This window comes from Pelophylax lessonae (genome assembly GCF_965119305.1).
Source record: "Pelophylax lessonae genome assembly, chromosome: 4".
Lineage (NCBI taxonomy): Eukaryota > Metazoa > Chordata > Amphibia > Anura > Ranidae > Pelophylax > Pelophylax lessonae.
In genome coordinates, this window is record NC_138771.1 from 323,158,944 (window position 1) to 323,186,390 (window position 27,447).

At 39.3% G+C, this 27,447-nt stretch overlaps 1 protein-coding gene across 1 annotated transcript in view; it reads left to right on the forward strand.

The window, feature by feature from the left end:
* The window catches only part of LOC309552635 (uncharacterized protein), a gene marked incomplete at its 3' end in the record, with an annotated part of 111,464 nt that overhangs the window by 46,821 nt on the left and 37,196 nt on the right, over positions 1 to 27,447 (forward strand). Inside the window, exons 10-13 of the mRNA XM_082253575.1 lie at positions 13,513 to 13,557; positions 16,625 to 16,675; positions 23,913 to 23,966; positions 27,040 to 27,093. Coding sequence (XP_082109701.1) covers positions 13,513 to 13,557; positions 16,625 to 16,675; positions 23,913 to 23,966; positions 27,040 to 27,093 — 204 coding nt within the window. The remainder of the gene's footprint in view (positions 1 to 13,512; positions 13,558 to 16,624; positions 16,676 to 23,912; positions 23,967 to 27,039; positions 27,094 to 27,447) is intronic.

Consider the following 27,447-nt stretch of genomic DNA (forward strand, 5'->3'; position numbering starts at 1 on the left):
CCTAAGCCCGCATTCACACTGAAGCGGCATGACTTCTGCACAACTTCGGGGGTGACCTGTGAAGTCCCGTGCACCGCGACTTTGGCACGACTTGCACGGACTTCATATAATAAATGTCTATGCAAGTCGCTCCGAGGTCGCCCCGAAGTAGTACAGGACCCTTTTTCTAAGTCGGAGCGACTTGTGTCGCTCCTATTAGAACGGGTCCTGTACCAGTCAATAAACCACGAGGGACCGCGACTTGTCAGGCTGACAAGTCGCCTGACAAGTCGCGGTAGTGTGAATGGAGCCTTAATAAACAGATAATCTAGTAATCATCTTAATTAGTGATGAGTCAAACTGCCTCTGGGTTTTGTTCAAGCAGGATTTGGGGAACTTCAAAGACTAAAAACCTGAACTCTATTGAAAAAGGTGGTAGCCAAATCTTTCAAATTAAAAATGTTATTTTTCTGGGAAAATAAGCAGGGTGTCAATATTTTGCCTTCCAGCCCTAGGGAATCATCTACCAATGCAAAAAAAAAAAAAAAAACATTTGTCCAGAAGCACTGCTTTTCCTAAAGTTTACAGTGTAATATTAAAAATATCTGATTCCTATAAATAACATGCCTGAGGAGTGCCTTAATCCTGCCTTTGAAGGGGGACATCGCTGTGATTTACAGAAAGTGCTGTAACAGCACTGATATTTACAAATGAAACAAGTTTTAAAATTGCTGACATCATTGACAGCTTATTTTATTTTTTTTAAAAAACAGCACAAAGGGACTGCTATGTATTTTAACCACTTAAGCCCCGGAGGATTTGGCTGCTAAAGGACCAGGGGTTTTTTTGCGATTTTTTACTGCGTGACTTTAACGGACAATTGCGCGGTCGTGCGACGCTGTACCTAAACGAATTTGACGTCCTTTTTTTCCCACAAACAGAGCTTTCTTTTGGTGGTATTTGATCACCTGTGCGATTTTTTGATCACGCGCTATAAACAAAAAAAGAGCGTAAATTTTGCAAAAATAACAATATTTTTCACATTTTTTTATATGAAATTCCCCAAAAAAAAAAGTAAAAATCAAAATTTTTTAACATTTTTCGGCCAATTTGTTTTATGCTACCTATGTTTGGTAAAAAAAATCGCAAAAAGCGTATTTTTATTGGTTTGCGCAAAAGTTATCGCGTTTACTAACAAAGAGAAAGATTTTTGTCATTTTTGGTGTTTTTTTTTTTAACGCGTAATGGCGGCGATCTGCGATTTTTTTTTCGGTACTGCGACATTGCGGCGGACAGATCGGACCCTTGACTGACATTTTTGACACTTTTGGGGTTACCAGTGACATTACTGCAGTAATCAGTGCTATACATATGCACTGTTACTGCAAAAATGACACTGGCAGGGAAGGGGTTAACTTTATTGGACAGGGAGGGGTTAAGTGTGTCCTAGGGGCGTGCTTTCTACTGTGTAGGGACATTCCTATTGGTGTAAAAGCAAAGATCAACCGTTCTACATAGTAGAACGGTCAGATCTTTACTTTTACACAGGGAGAACTGACAGGCAGCTTGTTTACACAAGCTGCTCTGTCTTTCTCCCTTCACAGGAGCGATCGCAGTGTGACTGGCGGACATCGAGTCCGCCGGTCACACGCACTGACTTGCCTGTGAACGAGCCGCGGCGGGCGCGCGCCTCGGCGGGCGCGCGCCCGCCCGCGATAGGCTCGCAAGTCAGTGACAGGCGAGTGACGTACCGATACGTCACTCTGCCTGGCCGGGGCTGACCGCCGCAGTATATAGTCGTGCGGCGGTCGGCAACCGGTTAACCACTTTAAGACCGGAAGATTTTCCTGATTAATGACAAGGCCCTATTTTGCGATTCGGCACTGCGTTACTTTAACAGACAATTGCGCGGTCGTGCGACACTGTACCCAAATAAAATTGACATCCTTTTTTTCTCACAAATATAGCTTTCTTTTGGTGGTATTTGATCACCTATGCGATTTTTATTGTTTGCGCTAAAAATAAAAAAAATAGCGACAATTTTGAAAAAAAAAAAAAAAACAATATTTTTCACATTCTGATATATAACATTCCCCCAAAAAAAATGTAAAAATCAAAATTTTTAACATTTTAGGCCAATTTGTTTTCTGCTACATATTTTTGGTAAAAAAAAAAAAAATTGTAATAAGCGTATTTTGATTGGTTTGCGCAAAAGTTATTGCGTTTACTAACTACGGGAAAGATTTATGTCATTTTTATTGTTTTTTTGTTTTTATTTTACTAATAATGGCGGCGATCTGCGATTTTTAGCAGGACTGCAACATTGCGGCAGACAGATCGGACCCCTAACTGACATTTTTGACACTTTTGGGGGTACCAGTGACATTACTACAGTAATCAGTGCTAAAAATATGCACTGTTACTGTAATAATGCAAAACAATACTACACCGACCAGGATCGATGGATCAGTGCTCACTGCAATCACATAATGAAGGACTGTACAATGTTATACATGGCACATAGTCATAAATCCAAAAAACCTGTCCGTAGGTGTGCTTCAGTGTGGTGTTCTGGGTTGAAAGATGAGATGGTCTCTGTAGTATATGTGGGGGAGGGAGTCCAATTATGTTGAGGTGCAAGACCGGCTGCTCATAGCCACCAGCAAAATTCCTGTGCCCAAGACACCTACACAGAATTTGATCTCCTTTTGCAATTTAGTAGGTATGTTCCAGTGCAAAAAGATATTGTGCAAAATGTGTCTATACGTCACGCACAGACAAAAATGGTTCTTGGACCCCTCTGGGAAAAAATACACTTTCAAACAATTCCACAGTTGCTCTACAGAGTTTGTAGTGTATGGTTTGACATGCTCCTGTGGTCTCCTCTACGTGGGCTGCACTATCCGCACAGTGCGGGCCCGTTTTGGGGACCACAGGAGACTCATAGAAAAGGGTTCTGATGAACATAGCATTCCCAGACACTTCCTTCTACATCACAACAAGTCCACAGAGGGCTTGCATGTTTGGGTCATCGAGGCCATCCCTCCCTGCGACTCGGTGGCTGAACGGTTTCAGACCCTATGTCGCAGGGAAACTTTTTGGATATTCACCCTGAATTCATTGTCGCTCGGAGGACTCAGCGAAGATTTGGAGATAAACACGATCCTCTGATGTGACCTTATTAACTTGCCCTTCCCTCCTTCCTTCCTTCCCCCTTCTCTTACTTTTTATTGTTCGAGGCACCACTATATGTGCATAAAGCATATAAGTATCATCGTCATCATATTATATAGATTTTTTACATATTCTTAATAAATTTGTATACAATCTTCCCCCTCTTCAACCCCCCCTCCCCATTTTCCTCCATTCTGATTTTTATGCGTTTTTAGTGAATTCAACTTTTTTTTTTTTGCTGCGTTTTTAGTGATTTTAACATGCGTTTTTTATTTATTTTTATTTTTTTTTGATATACATAATTTTTTTCCATATGTATGCTTTCATGTGTATATATGTATATACATTTTTAATATGTACTTTGTAATGTTGACCATTTTTCATTTTATTTCATTGTTTTTCATTTAGACATGGCATCTTTTTCCCCTCCTTTTTACACATGCAGGTGCACACATCATTGTTTAGTAGGTGCACCTTATTATTATTTTCAAATTCAGATATTGCCTATAGTCCCTTAGCCTTCCTTGTTTTTAAGTCCCTACACCTCCTTTTCCTTCCCTCAATAGCAGTTCCCTAGTAGTACCAATTAGCGATAATATTCTACTCCTGTCACTCCCCTGTGGCGTGATATAAGCATCTCAAGTGGAGGGGCGGGCCAGCCTGACAAAGGAGGTTGATTCTCTGAAACGACGTTGCGGCCCGCCCTCTCCACAGTCTCAGCTGTCTCCTGCCTGCTTCCATGGAGGAACCGGCAGTGTCTTGTGACGCTGCATCCGGCTTGCGGCGGTGCGCCGCGGATGTTTCCAGGAGGAGGAGGCACAGCGAGATCCCCTTCCCTCGGGATCTCCGGACCATCCGCTCCCCATCCTCCATCCCTGGATCTGTGAACACACCTGTGGCTGGGTGCTTGCGTCCCAACCACTCCTCGGCACCCATCGTTGGGGATCCATGCTTTTCACCTGAATGCTGATGTTGATTCTCTTAAATGTAAGTGCATTGCAATAAATTTGTTTTTAATTTAAACACTACTCTGACCTGGCGCCCTTGTTTCGTTTATTGTTACTGTAATAATGCCATTGGCAGGGAAGGGGTTAACAGTGTTGGTGATCAAGGGGTTAAATGTGACCCTACGGGAGTGATTCTAACTGTGGGGGGGGGGGGGGTGGCGTGGCTTCTGAGATGATCCTATATAGAAGGGTCACGTAGTCTCTGTGATCGTCTCAGGGAGAAGGACGGACGGCTCTGTGTACATCAGCCGTCCGTCCTTATCTGTCAGCGGGAGGAGATTGCCGGTGTCAGTCGGCAATCGGAGCCGCCTGACACATGCACTGGCTCCCCGGCTGATGATGGGCGTGCGCTTGCCCCCTAGCCTCCTGAAAGCGAGCGACATAGTGCTACGTCGATTTGCCCAGGAGCCACTGCCTGCCGCAGTAAATCTGCGGCGGGCAGTCGTCAAGTGGCTAGAGAACAACAAAGAAGCTGGCAATAAATGTTATTTCCTGACAATTTAAACTATCGTTTTTTTTTTATTTGTAAATGTCAATTTTGTAGCACATCCTTCAGCAAGAATGGCAAAATAATTGTATAGAGTCTCCCCTAAAATAAATACCAGACCCTTTGAATTTGGTATATATTTTAAGTAGGTACCTCATGCAAAAAAAAAAAAAAAGGAAAGTGAAAAAGGCTAGAAAAGGAGGGGGGATGGGCATGCACCCCTCCGAGCCATGCCGGACCACATGTCCTCAACATAGGGGGTGCCCCCCAGCAAACTACCTTGTCCCCATGTTAATGAAGACAGGGACCATGTCCCCAAAACCCTAACTGGTGGTTGTGGGGTTCTGTGAGTGGAGGGCTTGTTGGAATCTGGAAGCTCCCTCAAATAATAAGTGTGCCCGAAGATACCACCCCCTTCGCGAGTGAGTATGGGGTACATAGTACCATTACTCATTCACCAAAAAAATGGGTAACCTAGAAATAAAGACACATTTGACAAATCCTTCATTCAATAAAAAAACGCCACCCTGTTCCACCGGGAGACCTGAGCGACCAGCCGGCATGCCGCCGGCTGGCACAAGTCCTGAACAAAGCGGAAATTGGCTTCGATCAGGTCTCCGATGTAGTAACCCGGAAGCGACGTCACAAAGTCACTTCAGGTTTACTCGGCAGCCAACGGCGCCGATTTAAAAAAATGCATGGTATTCGAAAATGCATATTTTTGCATTTTGAATATTTTGAAGTGCATAGGAGGGGCTTGGGGGCTTTTAGACCCCAGATCCCCTCAAAAGAGTACTTGTCACTGCCTATTACTGTCACAAGGAATGTTTACATTTCTTGTGAAAGCAAAAAAAGTGATCAGATTTTTTTTTTTTTTTTTAAAGAAACAGTGTAAAAATAATAAAAATAAATAAATAAATAATAATAAAAAAAATTGAAAGCGCCCCCGTCCCTGCGTGCTTACTCACCAAAGAAAATGCATACGTAAGTCGAGCCTGCAAATGTAAACAGTGTTCAAATCACACATGTGTAGTATCGCCACGATCCTTAGCCACTTGCCGACCGCCGCATGACTATTTACTGCGGCGGTCAGCCCCTCACAGGCAAAGCGACGTAGGACTACTTCGCTAGCCTGTGAGGGTCTCGTTCATGGACCCCCCGCGCGTGTGCCCGGCGGACCCGATGTCCGCCGGGCACTCGCAATCATCCGTTACAGCGGGAGAAAGACAGGCGGCTAATGTAAACAAAGCCGCCTGTCATTCTTCCCTGTGTAAGAATGGAGATCATACGGTTCTGCTATGTAGGACCGTTGATCTCTGTTCTTACACATCAAGCCACATCCAATCACACCGCCCCTAGGGACACACTTAACCCCTCCCTCTCAAATAAAATTAACCCCTTCTCTGCCAGTGTCATTTTACAGTAACCGTGCATATGTATAGCACTGATTACTGTAGTAATGTCACTGGTAACCCCAAAAGTGTCAAAAATGTCAGTCAAGGGTCCGATCTATCCGCCGCAATCTCGCAGTCCCGCAAAAAAATCGCAGATCGCCGCCATTACTCGTTAAAAAAAAAACAACAAAAATGACAAAAATCTTTCCCGTAGTTAGTAAACGCAATACCGATCAAAATACGCTTTTTGCAATTTTTTTTTACCAAACATATGTAGCATAAAACAAATTGGCCTAAAATGTTAAAGAATTTTGATTTTTACCATTTTTTTTTGGGGGGGGGGGATTTCATATAAAAAAAAATGTGAAAAATATTGTTATTTTTGCAAAATTGACGCTCTTTTTTTGTTTATAGCGCATGATCAAAAAATCGCACAGGTGATCAAATACCACCAAAAGAAAGCTCTGTTTGTGGGGAAAAAAGGACGTCAAATTCGTTTAGGTACAGCTTCGCACGACCGCGCAATTGTCTGTTAAATTCACACAGTGCCGAATCACAAAATAGGCCCTGGTCAGGAATCTTCCGGGGCTTAAGTGGTTAGAGCAAGAGCAATAATTATAGCAAATTAGCCCCTCTGTAACTCTAAACTGGTAACCGTTAAAAATATTTAAAGTGTCACCTATGGAGATTTTTAAGTACCGTAGTTTGTCGCCCTTCCACAAGTGCGTGCTATTTTAAAACGTAACATGTTATATTGTGTATTTGCTCGGCATAACATCATCTTTCACAATATACAAAAAAATTGCACGCATTCACGTTTATTGTTTAGTTTTATTTTATGTTCAGTGAAGTGTATATTTTCCAAAAAAAATGCATTTGAAAGACCACTGCGCAAATACTGCGTGACATAATATATTGCAATGACCAACATTTTATTCTCTAGGGTCTTTGCTAAAAAATATATATATTGATCGGGGGTTCTAAGTCATTTTCTAGCAAAAAATACTGATTTTAACTTGTAAACAAAAAGTGTCAGAAATAGGCTTGGTCTTGAAGTGGTTAAAAGGCACAGGGATTCCAGCTGAAGTCAGAGGTTTCTAGATACACCACAAGAGCTTGCACCCGCAGCTTCCTTAGGAACCAGTGACAGTGGGAAGCCATTATTTAAAGAAGCAGTAGAAATACTGTTTCTATATATTATTTTCATCTCTTACAAAATGGAGCTGAACAGGCTAAAGTTCAGATCCAACTATGACTCATCCCTAATGTTAACATTATAGCCCATGGCACACAGTTTATATGCAAGAAGTAGTAGACTATTTTTCAGCTAAAACATTCTTTCTTTTTACGCTCAAAATAGGTTTCCATTACCTTGGTAATGGTCAAAAATGTTTTGATCGTAACATTGTGATGAGTTTTCTGAGCCTTGGGTGACAAGGAGGGAAGAAAGAATATGTTTTTTTTTTTTAAATAATCATTATAACACACGTCTGGTATGACTTTGCCCTCTTTCACCCCCTGAGTCTTGACCATTTAACTATCCATCACATTAATGTATTAATAGAGAGGCTTGGAAAGCAAGGCAGACAGAGTTAAGTACCAGTTTTGCATTTGAGTTTTGCATATAAATGCAGCTTATAAAGGAATATGCTACTATGTAAAATCAATTCAATCAAAAAACATAATATAAACATCAAACATATTAATAAAAACATGCAAAATACAATAATTAAAGTAAAAAGTCTCAAAGCTAATCAATTGTGTGCAAAAATGTCAAGAATGTGCAAAGAATCAATTCATCTTCTCATTTTATATATGTGCTAATAGTGTATGATAACAATATTCAGTGTTGCCCACAACCACTTACTAGTGGACATACTCTCACCTGATGTGTTGGACCTTAAAATTATAAAAGGTCTAAAGTTAGTATTTTTTACCACTTTCACCAATTCTTCACCTTAATAGCTTCCTTCCTTTATTTTTGCAATGCTTGTGTAGCGCTACCCTCACAGGAGATGCTTGGTAGATTGGGTTAATGTTTTCTTTTGCCTCAACACTGAACATCCTCGGCCCCTCTAAAACACCAGGTTAAACAAATGGATACGGCAATACAAATGGGAGCACAAATATAAATGCCCTGCACACAATTATGTTTCAGCATCGGAACACCAGACACCAGACTGGTTGGTGGTAAACTCAATATATTGTTACAGAATAAAATAAAATGGCAGTATATGCATAAATGAGCAAATAGAGAATTAGTTCACTCATAGCTCACTAGACAATGTAATGACTATGTTATAGTAGCTTCGGGTAGTGCTCTGTACCACTAGATTAAAAGAAACCTAGTAACCCACAAAACCAGCAATAAGCAATAGCAGTGATAAACAGTAACAGCAATGTTCATCAATACTGCTATGACTCTTCTGTAACCAGCAAGCTAAAACTGTTTTATAGTATACTCTATATCAGCCTTTCTCAACCTTTTCAACACAGAGGAACCCTTGAAATAAATTTCTGGTCTCGGGGGAACCCCTGCTAAAAACTTAAAATCTACAACTCATAACACATTAGTGTGACAGTCAGTGGGAAGAATGCTCCTTACTCTTGTCATTATTGGGAAGAATTACCCCCTTACAGATAGCTAAAAGGAAAATGGTATCATTGGAAACTTATCTGAGAGGCAGAAATTGATCATTGCTCAAGGAACCCCTAGCAAGCTCAGGAAGAACCCTAGGGTTCCACGGAACCCTGGTTGAGAAACCCTGCTCTATATGATTGGCTATGATGAAATATAAGGCTCCCTAAAAAAGTACCTCTTACTATGGACAATGGGTTCTTTCAAAGCAGTTATCTGGGTCTGAATTAGTTAGTGCTAGTTCTTCAGCAGGCTAGTCTTTATGGTGGTGCACATAAGTACAGTTCCAATAAAGTCTGCATGCATTGAATAAGGATGCTGGTTATTTGGCCAGTCTGTATGTACTCAGCATCTGCTATCAGCGATAGATCAATGGCAGAAATGCCTTCTTACCATTCCCTGCAGTACAACAACTTTGGTTCTACTGTTCAGATGTCAGCTCACTTTTGGATCTGCCTAGAGCCACGCAGGTTGTCAGCACACAGGTTAGCAGCACTCCAGATTCAGTCTCACGCCGCAGACTTGTAGCAGGTTAGTATGCAATCAGGAACAGTGATGTGCATACCTGGGTCCCCTTGCAGAAAGAGGAAGTTGGCTCTCTAAGCCCTGGAGAAAAACTGCCCCTTTCCCATCCTGTTAACCACCTCAAGTCTGGACACTTTCACCCCCCTCCAGTCCAGGCCACCTTTGAATGACAATTACTCAGCCATGCATTACTGTACCCAAAATACATTTTTATCAGACAGATAGAGCTCTCTTTTGGTGGTATTTAATCACCACAATTTTATATAAGCAAAACAATACCTGAATTAAAAAAAAAAAATGTTTGCTACTTTTTTAGGTAAAAATAACCAAAATCAGTGTATATTATTTATTTTAAGTGAAAGTTATAGAGTCAGCAAACTATGGTACATACAGTATATTTCAAAACAGATCAATCCTGATGTACTGACAGCCATCTCATTTCCTCAGGCCCTAAAATGACAGTACATATACTCCCCTTTTTGGAAAGTAGACAGTCCAAGGTGTTTAGTAAGAGGCATGGCACATTTTTTAAAGTTGTTATTTTTTGCCAACATTTTTTGTAAAGTTATAAAAGTAAAAACTTTTTTTTTCACAAAGCTGTCATTTTTAACACGTTATTTCTCTCACACAGCACAGGCATACTTACAATTAGCCCCCTTTCACACTTGTGCGACTTGTCCTGCGACTTGAGACTGCAAAGTCACATGACAAGTCATACTCCATGATTTCCAGAGTATGGGTATACCACATATGTGAGTCTTTTTGACAGTCTAGCCACATAGAAAGGCCCAAAATCCAATGAGCACCTTCTGCATTCTAGGAGCATAAGTTATATATCTAATTTCCTGACTATCCTTAACATTTTTGGAGGCCCTGGAGCACCAGGACAGTGAACCCACTTGTATGACGGTGATCAGAATTCTGGTGTGGCAGGGATCAGGACTAACTGGTATGGTGGTGATCAAAAAGCACTGGTATGGTGGCAATCTAGGTGTGGTGTGACGATGATCAGCCCTTACTGGTATGGTAGTGATCAGGACATGGTATGGCAGTGGTCAGGACATGTTATGGCGGTAAGCAGAACCCACTAGTATGGCTATCAGGACTACCTGGTGTGAACAGGACACACTGATATGGAGATTAGAACACACTGGTATGGCAGTGATCAGGACCTTCTAGTATGGCGGTGATCAGGATTTGGTGCAGTGGTGTTCAGGACACACTGGTATGGTGGTGATCAGGACATTGTGTGCCTGTGGTCAGGACCCACTGGTATGGTGATCAGGACCCACTGGTTTGGTAATCAGGGCACACGAGTATGCTGATTAGGGCATACTGCAATGGTGATCAGGGCACACTGTATGGTGATCACATCACAATCACAATTTAATTTGTCCTGTACCATGTCATATGATCTGCTGTGTCCGGGACACACAACAATCACTGGGCTCACAGGTGGGCACTTTAGCAGCCATGTACGAGCCTCTGATGTGGGAGGACATTCAAGAACATCCACCTGCATTGGCACGCATCCCATCTGAGCTGTTTATGTACATGGTCCGGACCAGAAGCAGTTAGGAGTGTATATCTGGGAGTTGCAGTCCATCACTCCAACTGCTCTTATGCAAGATCCTCTTCCCAGACTACATTTCACTAAAGTTTAGTGTGGCCTGCATCATAATCCCCAAGTCCTTCATTCATCCCTCTGCTAATTGGATCTGGAATTGCATTGAAAGCCAACATAAGAGTCTTGTATAGGCACACAAAACAGCTACAGTACAATGTCTTTCTCTAACCAAGCACCTAGCTTCACATGATACATACAAAAATAAATACAACTGCATAGTTTTCTCTATTACATGAAAACAATATTAAAAACAAAATAAAACACTCACATAATGTAGTACACATAGACCCATTCAATGGGTTTAAAAATCAAACAAATCCGTGCGCAGCTATCAGTACTGGTGCCTTTCTCATCCATTTTAGTCCACTGCACAGAGCTAGGAGATGCAAATTGTTTCAATCTTACCACAAAGTGATGGCGGTGCTGAATTGTTTGGTTTTAAATCCACACCATTAGAACACCTATGAATTGAGAAGATCGCAGTTTACTTTTTTGCATATTATTGAATTTTTTGCACACAATTGATTAACTTTGGGACTTTTTACTATATTTATTGTATTTTTGCATTTGTTTATGATATGAGCACTGTGCACTTTAGGCTTGGTTCACACTAGCGCAAACTCCAAAGTTACGTGATTTGTGTGACTTTTCAGTGTGACTTTTATGCAACTTTAAGTGCAGGATCCTTCCTTAGCCACTTTAGCCCCAGAGGATTTGGCTGCCTAATGACCAGGCCACTTTTTTCAACTTGGCACTGCGCAAATTTAACTGATAATTGCATGATCATGCAATGCTGTACCCAAACAACATTTACGTCCTTTTTTCCCACAAACAGAGCTTTCTTTTGGTGGTATTTGATCACCTCTGCGCTTTTTATTTTTTGCGATATTAATAAAAAAGATCTAAAATTTTGTGAAAAATTTACATTTTCTAATTTGACAGTTAAAAAATATCCAAATATTAAATTTTTGTCGTATATTTAGGCCAAAATGTATTTGGCTACATGTCTTTGACAAAAAAATTCTCAATGAGTGTATTTTTAACCACTTTAAGACCAGAAGATTTTACCCCATTCTTGACCAGGCCATATTTTGCAATTCGGCACTGTGTTACTTTAACGGACAATTGCGTGGTCGTGCGACGCTGTACCCAAATTAAATTTATGTCCTTTATTTTTTCTTCACAAATAGAGCTTTCTTTTGGTGCTATTTGATCACCTGTGCAATTTTAATTTCTGAAAAAAAGAGCGACAATTTTGAAAAAAAAAAACAATATTTTTCACATTCTGCTATATAACATTCCCAAAACAAATTTACAAATCAAATGTTTTCACATTTTAGGCCAATTTGTTTTCTGCTACATATTTTTGGTAAAAAAAAATTGCAATAAGAGTATTTTGATTGGTTTGCACAAAAGTTACTAACTACGGGAAAGATTTGTAATTTTTATTGTTTTTTTTTTTTTTTTTTTTTTACTAGTAATGGCGGCGATCTGCAATTTTTTTGTGGGACTGTGACATTGCGGCGGACAGATCAGACCCCTTACTGACATTTTTGACACTTTTGGGGGGACCAGTGGCATTACTACAGTAATCAGTGCTAAAAATATGCACTGTTACTGTAGTAATGACACTGGCAGGGAAGGGGTTAACACTGTTGGTGATTAAGGGGTTAAAGGTGTGCCTCATGCTTACTGACGTGTGTGGGGGGAGGGGTTCTGTGACAGAGACAGAGATCGCAGGTTCAGCTATGCTGAATCCTGTGATCTGTCCCTGTCTGTCACAGAGAAGATCTTGTGTAAACAAAGCGGGCATATTTTCTCACTCTTTCTCCAACGATTGGGGAAGAGAGACGGCGATCGCTGTCTCTCCTCCTCCAGCCCGACTCGGAGCGAGCCTCCGAGACAGACAGGAATCCAGCGACGTAGGTCTGCGCCGCTGGACCCAGGGCTGCCACCTTGCTGCAGTAGCAGCACAGTGAGCAGTCCGGAAGTGGTTAAAGGTGCTGTGACTTTAGTCGCATAGATTAAAACAGGTGCCATTAAATAAAATGGGTTTCGACTTGTCATTCGACTTTAAGTGTCACAAGTTGCATGACAAGTGTAAACCGAGCCTTACAGTAATATGTTTTGATTATTATGTTTATATTATGTTATTTGATTTACTTGGCTTTTTATATTAGCATGGCACATATTGTTTTGATATTCTGGATGAAGTTTGAATTATTGTGGTGCTACCAGCTTAACACTCCATGCACACTACCGCCGCACGACTTGTGCACGACTTCGGGGGCGACCTGTGAAGTCCCGTGCACCGCGACTTCGGCACGACTGGCACGGACTTCACATAATGGAAGTCAATGCAAGTCGCCTCCAGGTCGCCCCGAAGTAGTACAGGACCCTTTTTCCCTTGTGTCGCTCCTATTAGAACGGCTCCTGTACTAAACTATGGGACCGGGAGGATCGCGACTTGTCAGGCTGACAAGTCGCGGTAGTGTGAATGGGGTCTTAATGAGGTGTGAGCAGCTTTACTGTGGTGTGAAATAACACATTTACAGAATATACATTTAGCTGCCTGCACCTCTGTATCTATAAATATTCTGAAAGGATTAACATACAGTTGAATGGTCTAGGTTTGCTTTAATAAACATTATTGTAATAACAGTATAAATTCTTATATGCAGGGCCAAAATGAATACCTTTTTTATGAAGATGTCATAGCTATACTGGTAATGTATTTATCTTCAAAGCTTTTATTTTTTTAGCAAATATCTTACTTGGGGTAATTAACATTTAGAAATGCTTATATAATGTCTGTATTTGAATGTGTATTATGTGGGCCCTGATTTGTGTGAAAGCTCCTTAAAGCCATCTTTTTAGGTTTGCTGTACTGTATTGTTTATGTAAACTTGGTAATAAGAGGGTGCCACATTTATGATAAGTACATTAGCATTCCCCGTGGTAACAGCAGAGAAGATTTCCCGTAGGGTGGGTTCTGGGTCTAAGTCAGGAGAGTGGGATGCAGGTCACATGGAGGCCATAAGCTGCATGGTGTTGCTGGCCAGGGCCCCATCAGCATACTCAGGGTGGGTTCCCTCTCCCTCCACATCCCCCATAGGCAGCTCCATATCGCTGGCATCAGTAGGTGGAGATTGTAAGGGCTGTTCTTTACCTTGAGGTTTAGAGAATAGTCTCTGAGCTGCCTCCTTCTGCTCCTCTTTAGCTGAGCGGGCCGCAGATCCACCATCTTGGATCCCGGGATCCGGCACCAAGCAGGGGCTCGGGCCCCTTCTGGACCTCTTCTGGATCAGTAATACACACCTATGAGCTTTTGTGAGGAAGGATGGTGGTGATATTTAGGAGATTAAACAGGATACAGGCGGAGCTGCTGTGTAGCGCACAGTGGCGTAGCGTAGGTTTTCAGCGCCCGGGGCAAGGTAAGTAATTTGCGCCCCCTACACAAATCTACTAGACCACTACACTGACATCTGCACTGACCTAGCTGATCACTAAACAGACCTACCTTATTCCTACACTGACCTACCTGATTACTATACTGACACCTACACAGACCTACCTGACCACTACACAAACCTACCTGACCACTACACAGACACCTACACTGACCTACCTTATTCCTGCACTGACCTACCTTATTCCTGCACTAACCAACCTGATCACTGCACTGACCTACCAAATTTCTATACTGACACCTACACTGACCTACCTGACCACTACACAGACCTACCTGAGCACTACACAGACCTACCTGATTCCTACACTGACCTACCTGACCACTACACAAACCTACCTGACAATTACACTGACCACTACAGAGACCTACCTGATTCCTACACTAAGGATGGCTGAGCAGGCTCCTAAATGGCAGCATGACACTGCGCCCCCCCCAGATTTTGCGCCCGGTGCGGTTGGCCCCCCCAGCACCCCCCACGCTACGCCACTGGTAGCGCATCCTCTTACATCACGCGCCAGCCACGCCCCCATAAGTACATTAGGCATTACAGTTTTCTCTCAGTTCCCCTGCAAAGTCGCACAAATGGGAAATTGTAGATGTAGATTGTAGTTGAAGATGTAGATTTCTATGATAGCATGCTGGGCAAGTAAAGGAACATTGTAAGGGAATCTAGAACTCTTCTAATGCAAGAGGTGAAGCCTGCTGCCATCAGGATGCTGAGGCACATTATCAACCCTGCTTTTCCATGCCATTACGGGATGTAGATCAGTGGCAATCCTTAATAATAGCCATGTTAAAAAGCCAGAAGAAAAAAAAAGGGAAAGATTAAAACTTTACCTGCAATTCAGCACTACAGAGAAACAAACACAATTTCACAGATCATTTCAAAGTCAGCAGTAATCTTAAAGCGGAGTTCCACCCAAAAGTGGAACTTCTGCTATAAATATTGCTAAACCCCTAACATGCCACATTTGGCATGTCATTTTTTTTTTTTTGGGGGGGGGGGGGGGAGCAGGTACTTAGATTTGACAGGTACCCGCTCTCACTTCTGCTTGGGCTGCCTAGGTGGCTTGGGCGGTAGTTCTCCTCTCCTCCTCCCTCCCTGCAATCTTCTGGGACATGTCACAGGTTCCAGAAGATTGCCTGGCCATTTACAACGTGCAGCGTGACTCGTGCATGTGCAGTGCGCACCTGGCTGTGAAGCCACAAGCTGTCACAGCCGGGTGCCTACAGTAGAGATGCCAGCACTTCGGGTGGCCGCATCGCTGGATTGTGGGACAGGTGAGTGTGTGTTTATTAAAAGTCAGCAGCTACACTTTTTGTAGCTGCTGACTTTTAAAAAACACAAAAAATAGTGGAACTCCGCTTTAAGGCTCCATAAAACTCTCTTTTTGTTCCTCCATGGTGCCTTTAGTAAGCGATGGTTTCCTATTTTTCCTAGCTCACATCTGATTACTGAAATCTGCTTGCCTATGGTTAATCCTTAATTAATAATTTTAGCCTTAGTCTTTTTCAGTATCTTTTTCATGAAATGAACTCGTCCAGGATAATTATGAGAGATATAAATCTACCTGCTTTCTACAAATCTTGTTTAAAGAATATGTAAACCTAACATTTTATAGTCCTGATATATGCCTGCTGTACCATGTACTTGTATGAAAAAGTATCCTGTTCTCTTTGTATCACTTCCTTTGTGTGAAATCCTTGGTCTTCCTTCCAGTCCCTGCTTTCCTATAAAAAAAACTGACCACACTAGGCATGAGAGCAGTGCTGAGAACTCAACCTGCTTTCCTCCAATAATAAAACTTGTGCTGACACCTCCCGGCCCTTTCCCTGCACAGCCAGTCACAGTGTATTGCTGTTTCTCCTTCGTCAGCTTTCTGAGATCCTTATGCAGTTGAAGACAGAGGGTATGTGATCACTTTTAAAACAGGAAAAAAGGAAAAATGTTTTGCCTTTCATTTCTATTTTAAACTGAATGGCTTGTTTTACAAGGTGATGGTTTGCATATACTTTAATAGCAGATGATGGAATCAAGTACTAGAATAATTTCTAATTGATATTATTATTATTATTATTATTATTATTATTATTATTATGTTAATAATTGGGAAATTATATTTAGCCAGATCTATTAGGTTTGCACTGACATGCTTATTTGTTATTTGTATAAAATTTGCAATAGATATTTTCCTTTGAAATAAATATAAGTACAATTGTAGATGTAAACCCATTCACTAAAATCTCAAATAAGTAATAATACGGTAATATACTTAAAATCTTTTTAAAACTTTTTTTATTTTTTTGTCATTTTCATTTAGAAAAGACTTGGTTGTTTGTTGAAATCTCCCAGTGGACTTCCAGCCTTACCAGTAAGACCTTTTTACATTTTTTAAATCACTTTTTCTCCTTTTTTGTATATGCAATGAAAATTGAATACACTTGACAATTGTAGTTTATTGAATACATGCAAAATTGCCAACACTACCTAATTTTTGGTATCCTTTATAGGCATAGGCATTATATATACGCAGTTACTATCCACTGTTAATTTCAGTTTATACCTATACTGTATGATAATACCTTTTTATCAACTTATTAACATGTTACCTTATTAACATTCTGTAATATTACTACCTTTAACTAGTCATACATCGCTAGATTTTTCTTCTTCAGCCTCCCAAGCTAAATGAGAGCAATATTTACTCAATTCCTCCCTCCACCTTAAATTGTGTGGATGGAGGAATCTCCCATGCCATGTATTGTATTCAGATAACCAGCACACGCAGCTGTCTGAATACCAGAATCATAAATGCATCCGATTTAAATTTGAATACCCATGTGATCCACAGACAATGCCACCCATGGCTTAAATTTTGAAAAAAATAACAGGAATTGGTGGAAAATCAAACTTCAGTTGATGCTCAATAAACAGATGTCCAGCATCCTCAATGACTCCCATACTAATTTTCTTAAGATCTGGGAAATGTGGCTGAAGTATGCCTTCCTTACCCTCCCTCAAGCCATTTTGGGTTTACTCTGACGGGCTCTACATTCCCGAGACCTTATTTTCCCTTTCTTCTTGGCCTTAGGCCTCCTGGTCTTATCCCTCCTTACTTTCGTCTTCTCTTCTGCCCCTCCGTTTACATGTGTGCAACTTCTTTTCCCATAGCACCATCCTCTTTTCTATTCCCTTTCATGCCCCCTCCTGTTTCTTTACTCTCATGCATTTAAATTGGTTGTATATCCAATTAAGCTCTGGAAGATTTTATCCCTCTCATGACCAGGCCATTTTTGGCTATTTAGCAATGTGCTACTTTAACTGGCAATTGTGTGGTCATGCAACACTGTATATACATAACATTTATATATTTTCTTTTCACACAAATAGAGCTTTATTTTGGTGGTATTTGATCACCACTGGTTTACTTTTTATTATATAAATGAAAAAAGACTATATATATATATATATATATATATTCAATTTTCTGTTATAAAATATATCCATTAAAAAAATTCAAAAAATACATTTATTCATAAATTTAGGCCAAAATGTATTCTGCTACATGTCTTTGGCAAAAAATAAATCCCAATATGAGTCCACCGTTGTGCACAGTCGCTCCCACTGTGTAGTACAGGAGCCGTTCTAATAGGAGCGACACAAGTCGCACCGACTTAGAAAAAGGATCCTGTACTACTTGGGGGCGACCTGGAGGCGACTTTCATTGACTACCATTATGTGAAGTCCGTGCAAGTCGCACTGAAGTCGCGCTGCACGCGACTTCACAGGTCGCCCCCTAAGTCGGAGCGACCTAATGTGAATGGGGACTAAGTGTATATTATTTAGCCTGTGAGAAAGTTAAAGCGTCTACAAACTCACAGAAGTAAATAGTAAATATTGTTTGTTATTGTTATTTTGTTTGTTGCTCATATGCTTCGGTATCCTTGACTGTTTCCAAAGAGGCAAAAAGCCAGGTCTATCCACTGCAATTTTAAGAAAGCCTTTGACAGAACTGTCTGACTGTTCCTCTTATTCTAGAGATCATCAAGAGGCTGCTTTTAAATGGTCTGATGCTCTCCATTTTTGTGCTTTGTTGGGTATTGTGCATCCATAAACCCTCCCTCCTAGAATTGCGTTCAGCAAAAAAAGTTAAAAAAAGACTAAAGTGATTAATTCCCAAATTATTTTATGCACCACCATACACCAAGAGACAGACCCTGAGATCTTAAATGTTAGCTCTCTAAGCTACCTGGGGGTCACCTACCACTGCTCAGAGGTAAGGGGGTGCTTTATGTTTATGTTTGCATTTCCGATGGTGCTGAACCAGAGCTCAAACAAATAAATCTGTTAACAGTATTTATTTATTTGAGATCAGGGAACTTTTGAAAATCTACCAACATGCACACCTTGATCAACATCTGAAAAAAAACACCCCGATTAAAAAATCTACCAACATGCACACCTTGATCAACATCTGAAAAAAAACACCCCGATTAACATATTGTCCCATTGTAGTACATTTACATATGTGTATTTCTATCTATCTATCTATCTATCTATCTATCTATCTATCTATCTATCTATCTATCTATCTATCTATCTATCTATCTATCTATCTATCTATCTATCTATCTATCTATCTATCTATCTATCTATCTATCTATCTATCTATCTATCTATCTATCTATCTATCTATCTATCTATCTATCTATCTATCTATCTATCTATCTATCTATCTATCTATCTATCTATCTATCTATCTATCTATCTATCTATCTATCTATCTATCTATCTATCTATCTATCTATCTATCTATCTATCTATCTATCTATCTATCTATCTATCTATCTATCTATCTATCTATCTATCTATCTATCTATCTATCTATCTATCTATCTATCTATCTATCTATCTATCTATCTATCTATCTATCTATCTATCTATCTATCTATCTATCTATCTATCTATCTATCTATCTATCTATCTATCTATCTATCTATCTATCTATCTATCTATCTATCTATCTATCTATCTATCTATCTATCTATCTATCTATCTATCTATCTATCTATCTATCTATCTATCTATCTATCTATCTATCTATCTATCTATCTATCTATCTATCTATCTATCTATCTATCTATCTATCTATCTATCTATCTATCTATCTATCTATCTATCTATCTATCTATCTATCTATCTATCTATCTATCTATCTATCTATCTATCTATCTATCTATCTATCTATCTATCTATCTATCTATCTATCTATCTATCTATCTATCTATCTATCTATCTATCTATCTATCTATCTATCTATCTATCTATCTATCTATCTATCTATCTATCTATCTATCTATCTATCTATCTATCTATCTATCTATCTATCTATCTATCTATCTATCTATCTATCTATCTATCTATCTATCTATCTATCTATCTATCTATCTATCTATCTATCTATCTATCTATCTATCTATCTATCTATCTATCTATCTATCTATCTATCTATCTATCTATCTATCTATCTATCTATCTATCTATCTATCTATCTATCTATCTATCTATCTATCTATCTATCTATCTATCTATCTATCTATCTATCTATCTATCTATCTATCTATCTATCTATCTATCTATCTATCTATCTATCTATCTATCTATCTATCTATCTATCTATCTATCTATCTATCTATCTATCTATCTATCTATCTATCTATCTATCTATCTATCTATCTATCTATCTATCTATCTATCTATCTATCTATCTATCTATCTATCTATCTATCTATCTATCTATCTATCTATCTATCTATCTATCTATCTATCTATCTATCTATCTATCTATCTATCTATCTATCTATCTATCTATCTATCTATCTATCTATCTATCTATCTATCTATCTATCTATCTATCTATCTATCTATCTATCTATCTATCTATCTATCTATCTATCTATCTATCTATCTATCTATCTATCTATCTATCTATCTATCTATCTATCTATCTATCTATCTATCTATCTATCTATCTATCTATCTATCTATCTATCTATCTATCTATCTATCTATCTATCTATCTATCTATCTATCTATCTATCTATCTATCTATCTATCTATCTATCTATCTATCTATCTATCTATCTATCTATCTATCTATCTATCTATCTATCTATCTATCTATCTATCTATCTATCTATCTATCTATCTATCTATCTATCTATCTATCTATCTATCTATCTATCTATCTATCTATCTATCTATCTATCTATCTATCTATCTATCTATCTATCTATCTATCTATCTATCTATCTATCTATCTATCTATCTATCTATCTATCTATCTATCTATCTATCTATCTATCTATCTATCTATCTATCTATCTATCTATCTATCTATCTATCTATCTATCTATCTATCTATCTATCTATCTATCTATCTATCTATCTATCTATCTATCTATCTATCTATCTATCTATCTATCTATCTATCTATCTATCTATCTATCTATCTATCTATCTATCTATCTATCTATCTATCTATCTATCTATCTATCTATCTATCTATCTATCTATCTATCTATCTATCTATCTATCTATCTATCTATCTATCTATCTATCTATCTATCTATCTATCTATCTATCTATCTATCTATCTATCTATCTATCTATCTATCTATCTATCTATCTATCTATCTATCTATCTATCTATCTATCTATCTATCTATCTATCTATCTATCTATCTATCTATCTATCTATCTATCTATCTATCTATCTATCTATCTATCTATCTATCTATCTATCTATCTATCTATCTATCTATCTATCTATCTATCTATCTATCTATCTATCTATCTATCTATCTATCTATCTATCTATCTATCTATCTATCTATCTATCTATCTATCTATCTATCTATCTATCTATCTATCTATCTATCTATCTATCTATCTATCTATCTATCTATCTATCTATCTATCTATCTATCTATCTATCTATCTATCTATCTATCTATCTATCTATCTATCTATCTATCTATCTATCTATCTATCTATCTATCTATCTATCTATCTATCTATCTATCTATCTATCTATCTATCTATCTATCTATCTATCTATCTATCTATCTATCTATCTATCTATCTATCTATCTATCTATCTATCTATCTATCTATCTATCTATCTATCTATCTATCTATCTATCTATCTATCTATCTATCTATCTATCTATCTATCTATCTATCTATCTATCTATCTATCTATCTATCTATCTATCTATCTATCTATCTATCTATCTATCTATCTATCTATCTATCTATCTATCTATCTATCTATCTATCTATCTATCTATCTATCTATCTATCTATCTATCTATCTATCTATCTATCTATCTATCTATCTATCTATCTATCTATCTATCTATCTATCTATCTATCTATCTATCTATCTATCTATCTATCTATCTATCTATCTATCTATCTATCTATCTATCTATCTATCTATCTATCTATCTATCTATCTATCTATCTATCTATCTATCTATCTATCTATCTATCTATCTATCTATCTTATGTAGTGATGACCCCACTGGATATTAACTGGGTCCCCCTTACCTGTTCAGAGGCTGCCTGCCCAGTTTCCAGTCCCAGTAGCACACCGACAAGCTCAGGCTCTCAGTCTAGAGGTCTAGATTTATTGCAGGTATCAGCCAAAAATGCAAGGAGGATGGTTTAGGATGCAGGATACCCGAAACACACAAATCTTGAAAGACAACTTCCTGAATATCATACTTCAGCAATTTTAGGCCCTTTAGTAGCAGCCTCAAAAATAATGCCTAATAAAAGTTGCGGTCCTTCTGTAGCACCTCCAGGCATCTAACCCTTGATGCGCACCTAAACACCTGGTGCTATAGGTGAAAGGTTCTACTTACATTGTTCAGAGACAGCTTCTGTACAGCTTCCTTGCAACAATGTTCAGTGAAGGTTTCCCTCTCAAACCCAGCTTCAACAGGTAATTCTTCTCAGGCCCCCAGCACATAGCACCTGCCTAGAAGTAGCTTCACTAGAATACGGCCCAAACACCCACGTGCCTCCCTCCAAGTAGAAAGAGACTCTGATCAGATTCTCCCAAACATTTATCTTATACCCACGTTCAGCTTCTGGGTAAGCCTCCCAGTGATGGGCTAGGGTCCAGTAACCATTCATAACTCTGGAGAATAATTATATCACACTATAGCTAAAATATTCTTCCATCAGCAGATAGGAGCAATCAACCAATAGGTTTAGGGGAAAAAACCTAGAAGATTTATACAAATAAATTGCAGCTTAGCTGACTACAGCACAGCCATATACTAAATTTAGCCAGCCCCAAGACAGGGATGCTATACAGTATATTAACAGAAAATTGGAAAAATGTGGGGCAAGGTCGGGACTTTATAGGTACCGTCTGAGACCAATAAATGCAGAGGATATATAAAATCATTTAGTTTATTGTATATTTCTCAAAAACAAAGAAGAGAAACACAAAAGACATTTGCAAAAGGACAAGGGAACAATTGATCTGTACATAAAATCAATACAGTAAAAACATCACATAAATGTACAATCCTCATATGTGAATGCTAGAACCTCTAGGAAGTATCGCTGGGTCAGAATCCGGTACCAGTCAGACATTCCCTGGGTCTACCATAACCCACCACCCTACATGTTTCGCGGTGTGGACCACTTCTTCAGGGGTATAAGGGTGCATATAGATGTTTCAGGAGGATGACTTAACGGTTGCTGGTCTATGGATAGAAGGGAGGAGCACGTCAGGGACACACCAAGTCCCCCGGGTGGACAAGGACAGCCTGGAAACAAGCCCCCAAAACACCACGGTAGGTATGTGACCAGTAGCACCGCCTTAAAATATGAAGGTCAGAAGGTGGGACGGATGGATCACGGATGTAGGACCCGGATATTAGTAACCAATTTGGAGAGCTGAATAGTTCCTGTCACATCCGATGCTTCGGCATCCCTCATCATAGGGATGCTATATTAAAAACAGGTTCTCTCGGATTTGATAAATGCTGCATCCCATTATAGTGCTAAACGTGCATGATGCATCTGCTCTGTATGTGACATAGAACTGTTTTTGTTCCTTTTTTATGTTGACAACTATCTAATACATTTATGGCAGTATTTTGCAAATAAGGAGACTGCTAACAAGCAGAAGATTAACATCACCCCAGGTGTGCAATTAATAAAAATAAAAAAAATAAATATTCTGAGTGATTCGTCTTTAAGCCCCCATTCACACCAGTGCAGCTTTGAAATCATACTACTTCAGTGCGATTTCAAAGCTGCACATAAGTGGATTTGCACTGCCGATTACATTGTGGCTTGTGACTTCATACAACTACAAGTCAATGAAATAGGCAAAGTCACTGATGATTTATGGAAATTTGAACGGTTCAATTTCCAACAATGGGGTGCAACTTGTCATGCATTTTGGAACTGCCAAATCGCATGACAAATCACACCAGTGTGAATGGGGTAAATGGTGCAGAATGCATTCAAAGCAAGTTGTTATTGCAACTATTAATACATTTTTTTCTGTTTATATTTAGACAGTTGATGTACCAGACATTAAAGAACAAATTGCTCTTCCAGCTGCACCTTTGGTATGTACTTATTCAGGATAAATGAACTTCTTAACCACTTTAAGACCAGGCCTATTTTTGACACTTGGTGTTTACAAGCTAAAATCTTGTTTTTTTTTTTTGCTAGAAAACTACTTAGAACCCCCAAACATTATATATATATTTTTTTTAGCAGAGACCCTAGAGAATAAAATGGAGATTATTGCAATATTTTTTCATCACACCGTATTTTGCGGGGAAAAAAAATTTTTTTTTAATTAAAAAATAAGAAAACAGTAAAGTTAGCCAAATTTCTTTCTATAATGTAAAAGATAAAGTTACGCTGAGTAAATAGATACCCAACATGTCATGCTTCAAAATTGCGCACACTCACGGAATGGCGACAAACTTTGGTACTTAAAAGTCCCTAAAGGCAACATTTTAAAAATGTCTACAGGTTACCAGCTTAGAGTTACAGAGGAGGTCCAGGGCTCAAATTATTGCTCTCGCTGCAACGATCGCGGCGATACCTTACATGTGTGGTTTGAACACCGAACACCGTTTACATATGTGGGCGGGACTTCAATATGCGTTCGCTTCTGCGTGAGCTAACGGGGACAGTGCGCTTTAATTTTTTTTTTATTTATTATTTTTTATTTTTACACAGTTTAAAAAAAAATAAAAATTTGATCATTTTTATTCCTATTACAAGGAATGTAAACATCCCTTGTAATAGATATAAGCATGACAGGTCCTCTTTACTGTGAGATCTGGGGTCAAAAAGACCTCAGACCTCACAACTACACTAAAAAAGTGCTGAAAAAAATAGCCCCTTTAAACTGGTTGCTAGGCAACGGCGTTTGACGTTGCTCCGGTCCTCCAAGACCATACAGTTAAGTGAGGGCCATCTTGCCTTCACTCGGCTTCCTGTCTCTGAGGATCTGGGACCGGTAAGCAGGGAAAATGGCCGGGACGCGGCGGGAGGGGGGCACCTCTTCCACTACAACATAAGGATGATCCTGCGGCGAATGGGCCTGACAAATGGGAAGGCTGGGACCACCCTTATTTGAAAGCCGATCGCCCACCGTTTTAAAAAATACCAGGGTTATGGCAGCTATCTGCAGCTATCTGTTTTCAGAAAACCTGTACTGCAGAAAGCAATAGTGAATTAACATTTTCAGGATTGCATGTGATATTTGGGAAAACATCGAAATTCAGCATGCGGTCTGCTTTTTTGAATGAAGCCCATCAACACACACAGACATTACTGGATCTGTAAAACAAATAGGCAACCAGATTTTTGAGAAAAATAGGCCAGCAATGGCAGCCTCCATATTCAGTCAGTATAAGTTTTCTTTAACCACCTCCAGTGAGGACTTTCAGGGGTTATACCAGTATAAGCCCGATACTGTTTTTTTAGAGCTGACATTCAGTTCTCTTGTAATAGCAATCAAAGCGGCTCTCCAGTTGTTGGCTGGCCTGACAGCCAAACAAAGCCGGGATCGACTGTTCGTAATAGTAACCTGGAAGCGATGACATGACATCACTTCTAGTTTACTCGGAAAGCATCTGCACCATTTTTTAAAATTGAAAGCATACAGAAACACCAATCTTGGTGTTTTTAAATGCTTTTAAGTGCACAAGAGGGATTTGTGGTATTTTAGACCCCAGATCTCTCCATAAAGAGGACCTGTAACATGTCTTTTGCTTTAATCCAAAGAACTACAGCAGCATAGTGCTACTATACTTGATGCCTCCTATTATACACCATATTGTGTATAAATTCATCATCATTCTTGCTGCTCCTGGCCCCTCCCTTCTATCGAGTGCCATCACAGCAAGCAGATTGCTATGGGGACACCCAAGCCGAGCTACAGCCAATCAGGAGGGGGAGTCCCCGGCGGCCGAGGGACTCGTGGACATCACTGGAGAGAGATGGGGTTCAGGTAAGTCTTAGGGTTGCTAGGGAGGTTGCTACACCCAGAAAGCGTTTTATCTTACGCATAAGATAAAAAACCTTCTGACTTTACAACTCCTTTAAATACCTGTAGCTATTGGTGAAAGGTCCTACTCACAATGTTTAAGGACAGCTTGTGCACAGCTCCCTTGCAACAATCTTCAGTGAAGGTTCCCATCCCCAACTGGTAATTCTCCTCAAGTCCCAAGCACATAGCACCTGCCTAGAAGTAGTAGTAGCTTCTCTGGAACACCCATGTGCCTTCCTGCCAGGGGAAAGAGACTCTGATCAGATTCTCCCAAACATTTATCTTCTACCCAGCTTCAGCTTCTGGGTCAGTCTCCCAGTGATGGGCTAGGGTCAAGTAGACATTCGTAACTCTGGAGAATTATTCTCTCACACTACTACTAAAATATTCTTCCATCAGCAGATAGGAGCAATCAAGCAGCAGGTTTAGGGGAAAAACCTAGCAGACCTATAAAAATAAATTGCAGCTTAGCTGACTACAGCACAGCCATATACTAAATTTAGCCAGCCTCAAGGCAGGGATGCTACATATATTTAAACAAAAGGTTCTCTCGGATTTGATATATGCTGCATTCCATTATAGTGCAAAACATGCATGATGCATCTGCTCTGTATGTGACATAGAACTGTTTTTGTTCCTTTTTTATGTTGACAACTATATCATTAATAACAAATGTATGTCAGTATGTTTAAAATAATAAGCCTGCTAACAGGCAGAAGACATCACCTCAGGTGTGCATTTAAAAAAAAGGGAATATTTTGAGTGATTTGTCTTTAAATCCCTGTTCACACCGGTGAGGCTTTGAAATCATGTTACTCCAGTGCGTTTCAAAGCCGGGCATCAATTTATTTGCGGCTTGCGACTTCATACAACAGAAGTCTTTTCAAGTCTCAGTGAAATCGGCAAAAGTAGTGCAGGAACTTTTTTTTAAAATCACTGTGACATGACTTGAGTCATGGCAATTTGAACGGTTCCATTGCCCACAATGTGGTGCAACTTGTCATACAATTTGGAACTGTCATGACAAATCGCACTGGTGTGACTATGAACGGGGGCTGAATGATGCAGAATGCATTTCTATGAAAGTTGTTATTGCAAATATCAATAACTTTTTTTCTTTTTTTTTTTAGGCAGTTGATGGACCAGCCATTAAAGAACCAATTGCTCTTCAAGCTGTACCTTCGGTATGTACCTATTTAGAATAATTGAACTTCCTAAAGCCAAAACATCCCCCTATTCCTTCCCATAATCTATTTGTGTCTGGAAAAAGTATCCCGTGATATATAAATTATTACAAGAGTTGCAGAGAAGCCAAGGATGCCTCACAATCCCATTCCTACAGCTCCAGTGGTAAGAGAGCCCAGTTTATGCTAACACTGAGCCAGGGTTTTCAGAAACCTGTACTGCAGAAAGCAATAGTGAATTAACATTTTCAGGATTGCATGCAGTATTTGGGAAAACATCTAAATTCAGCATGTGGTCTGCTTTTGTGAATGAAGCCCATTAACAAACACAGACATTACTGGATCTGTAAAACA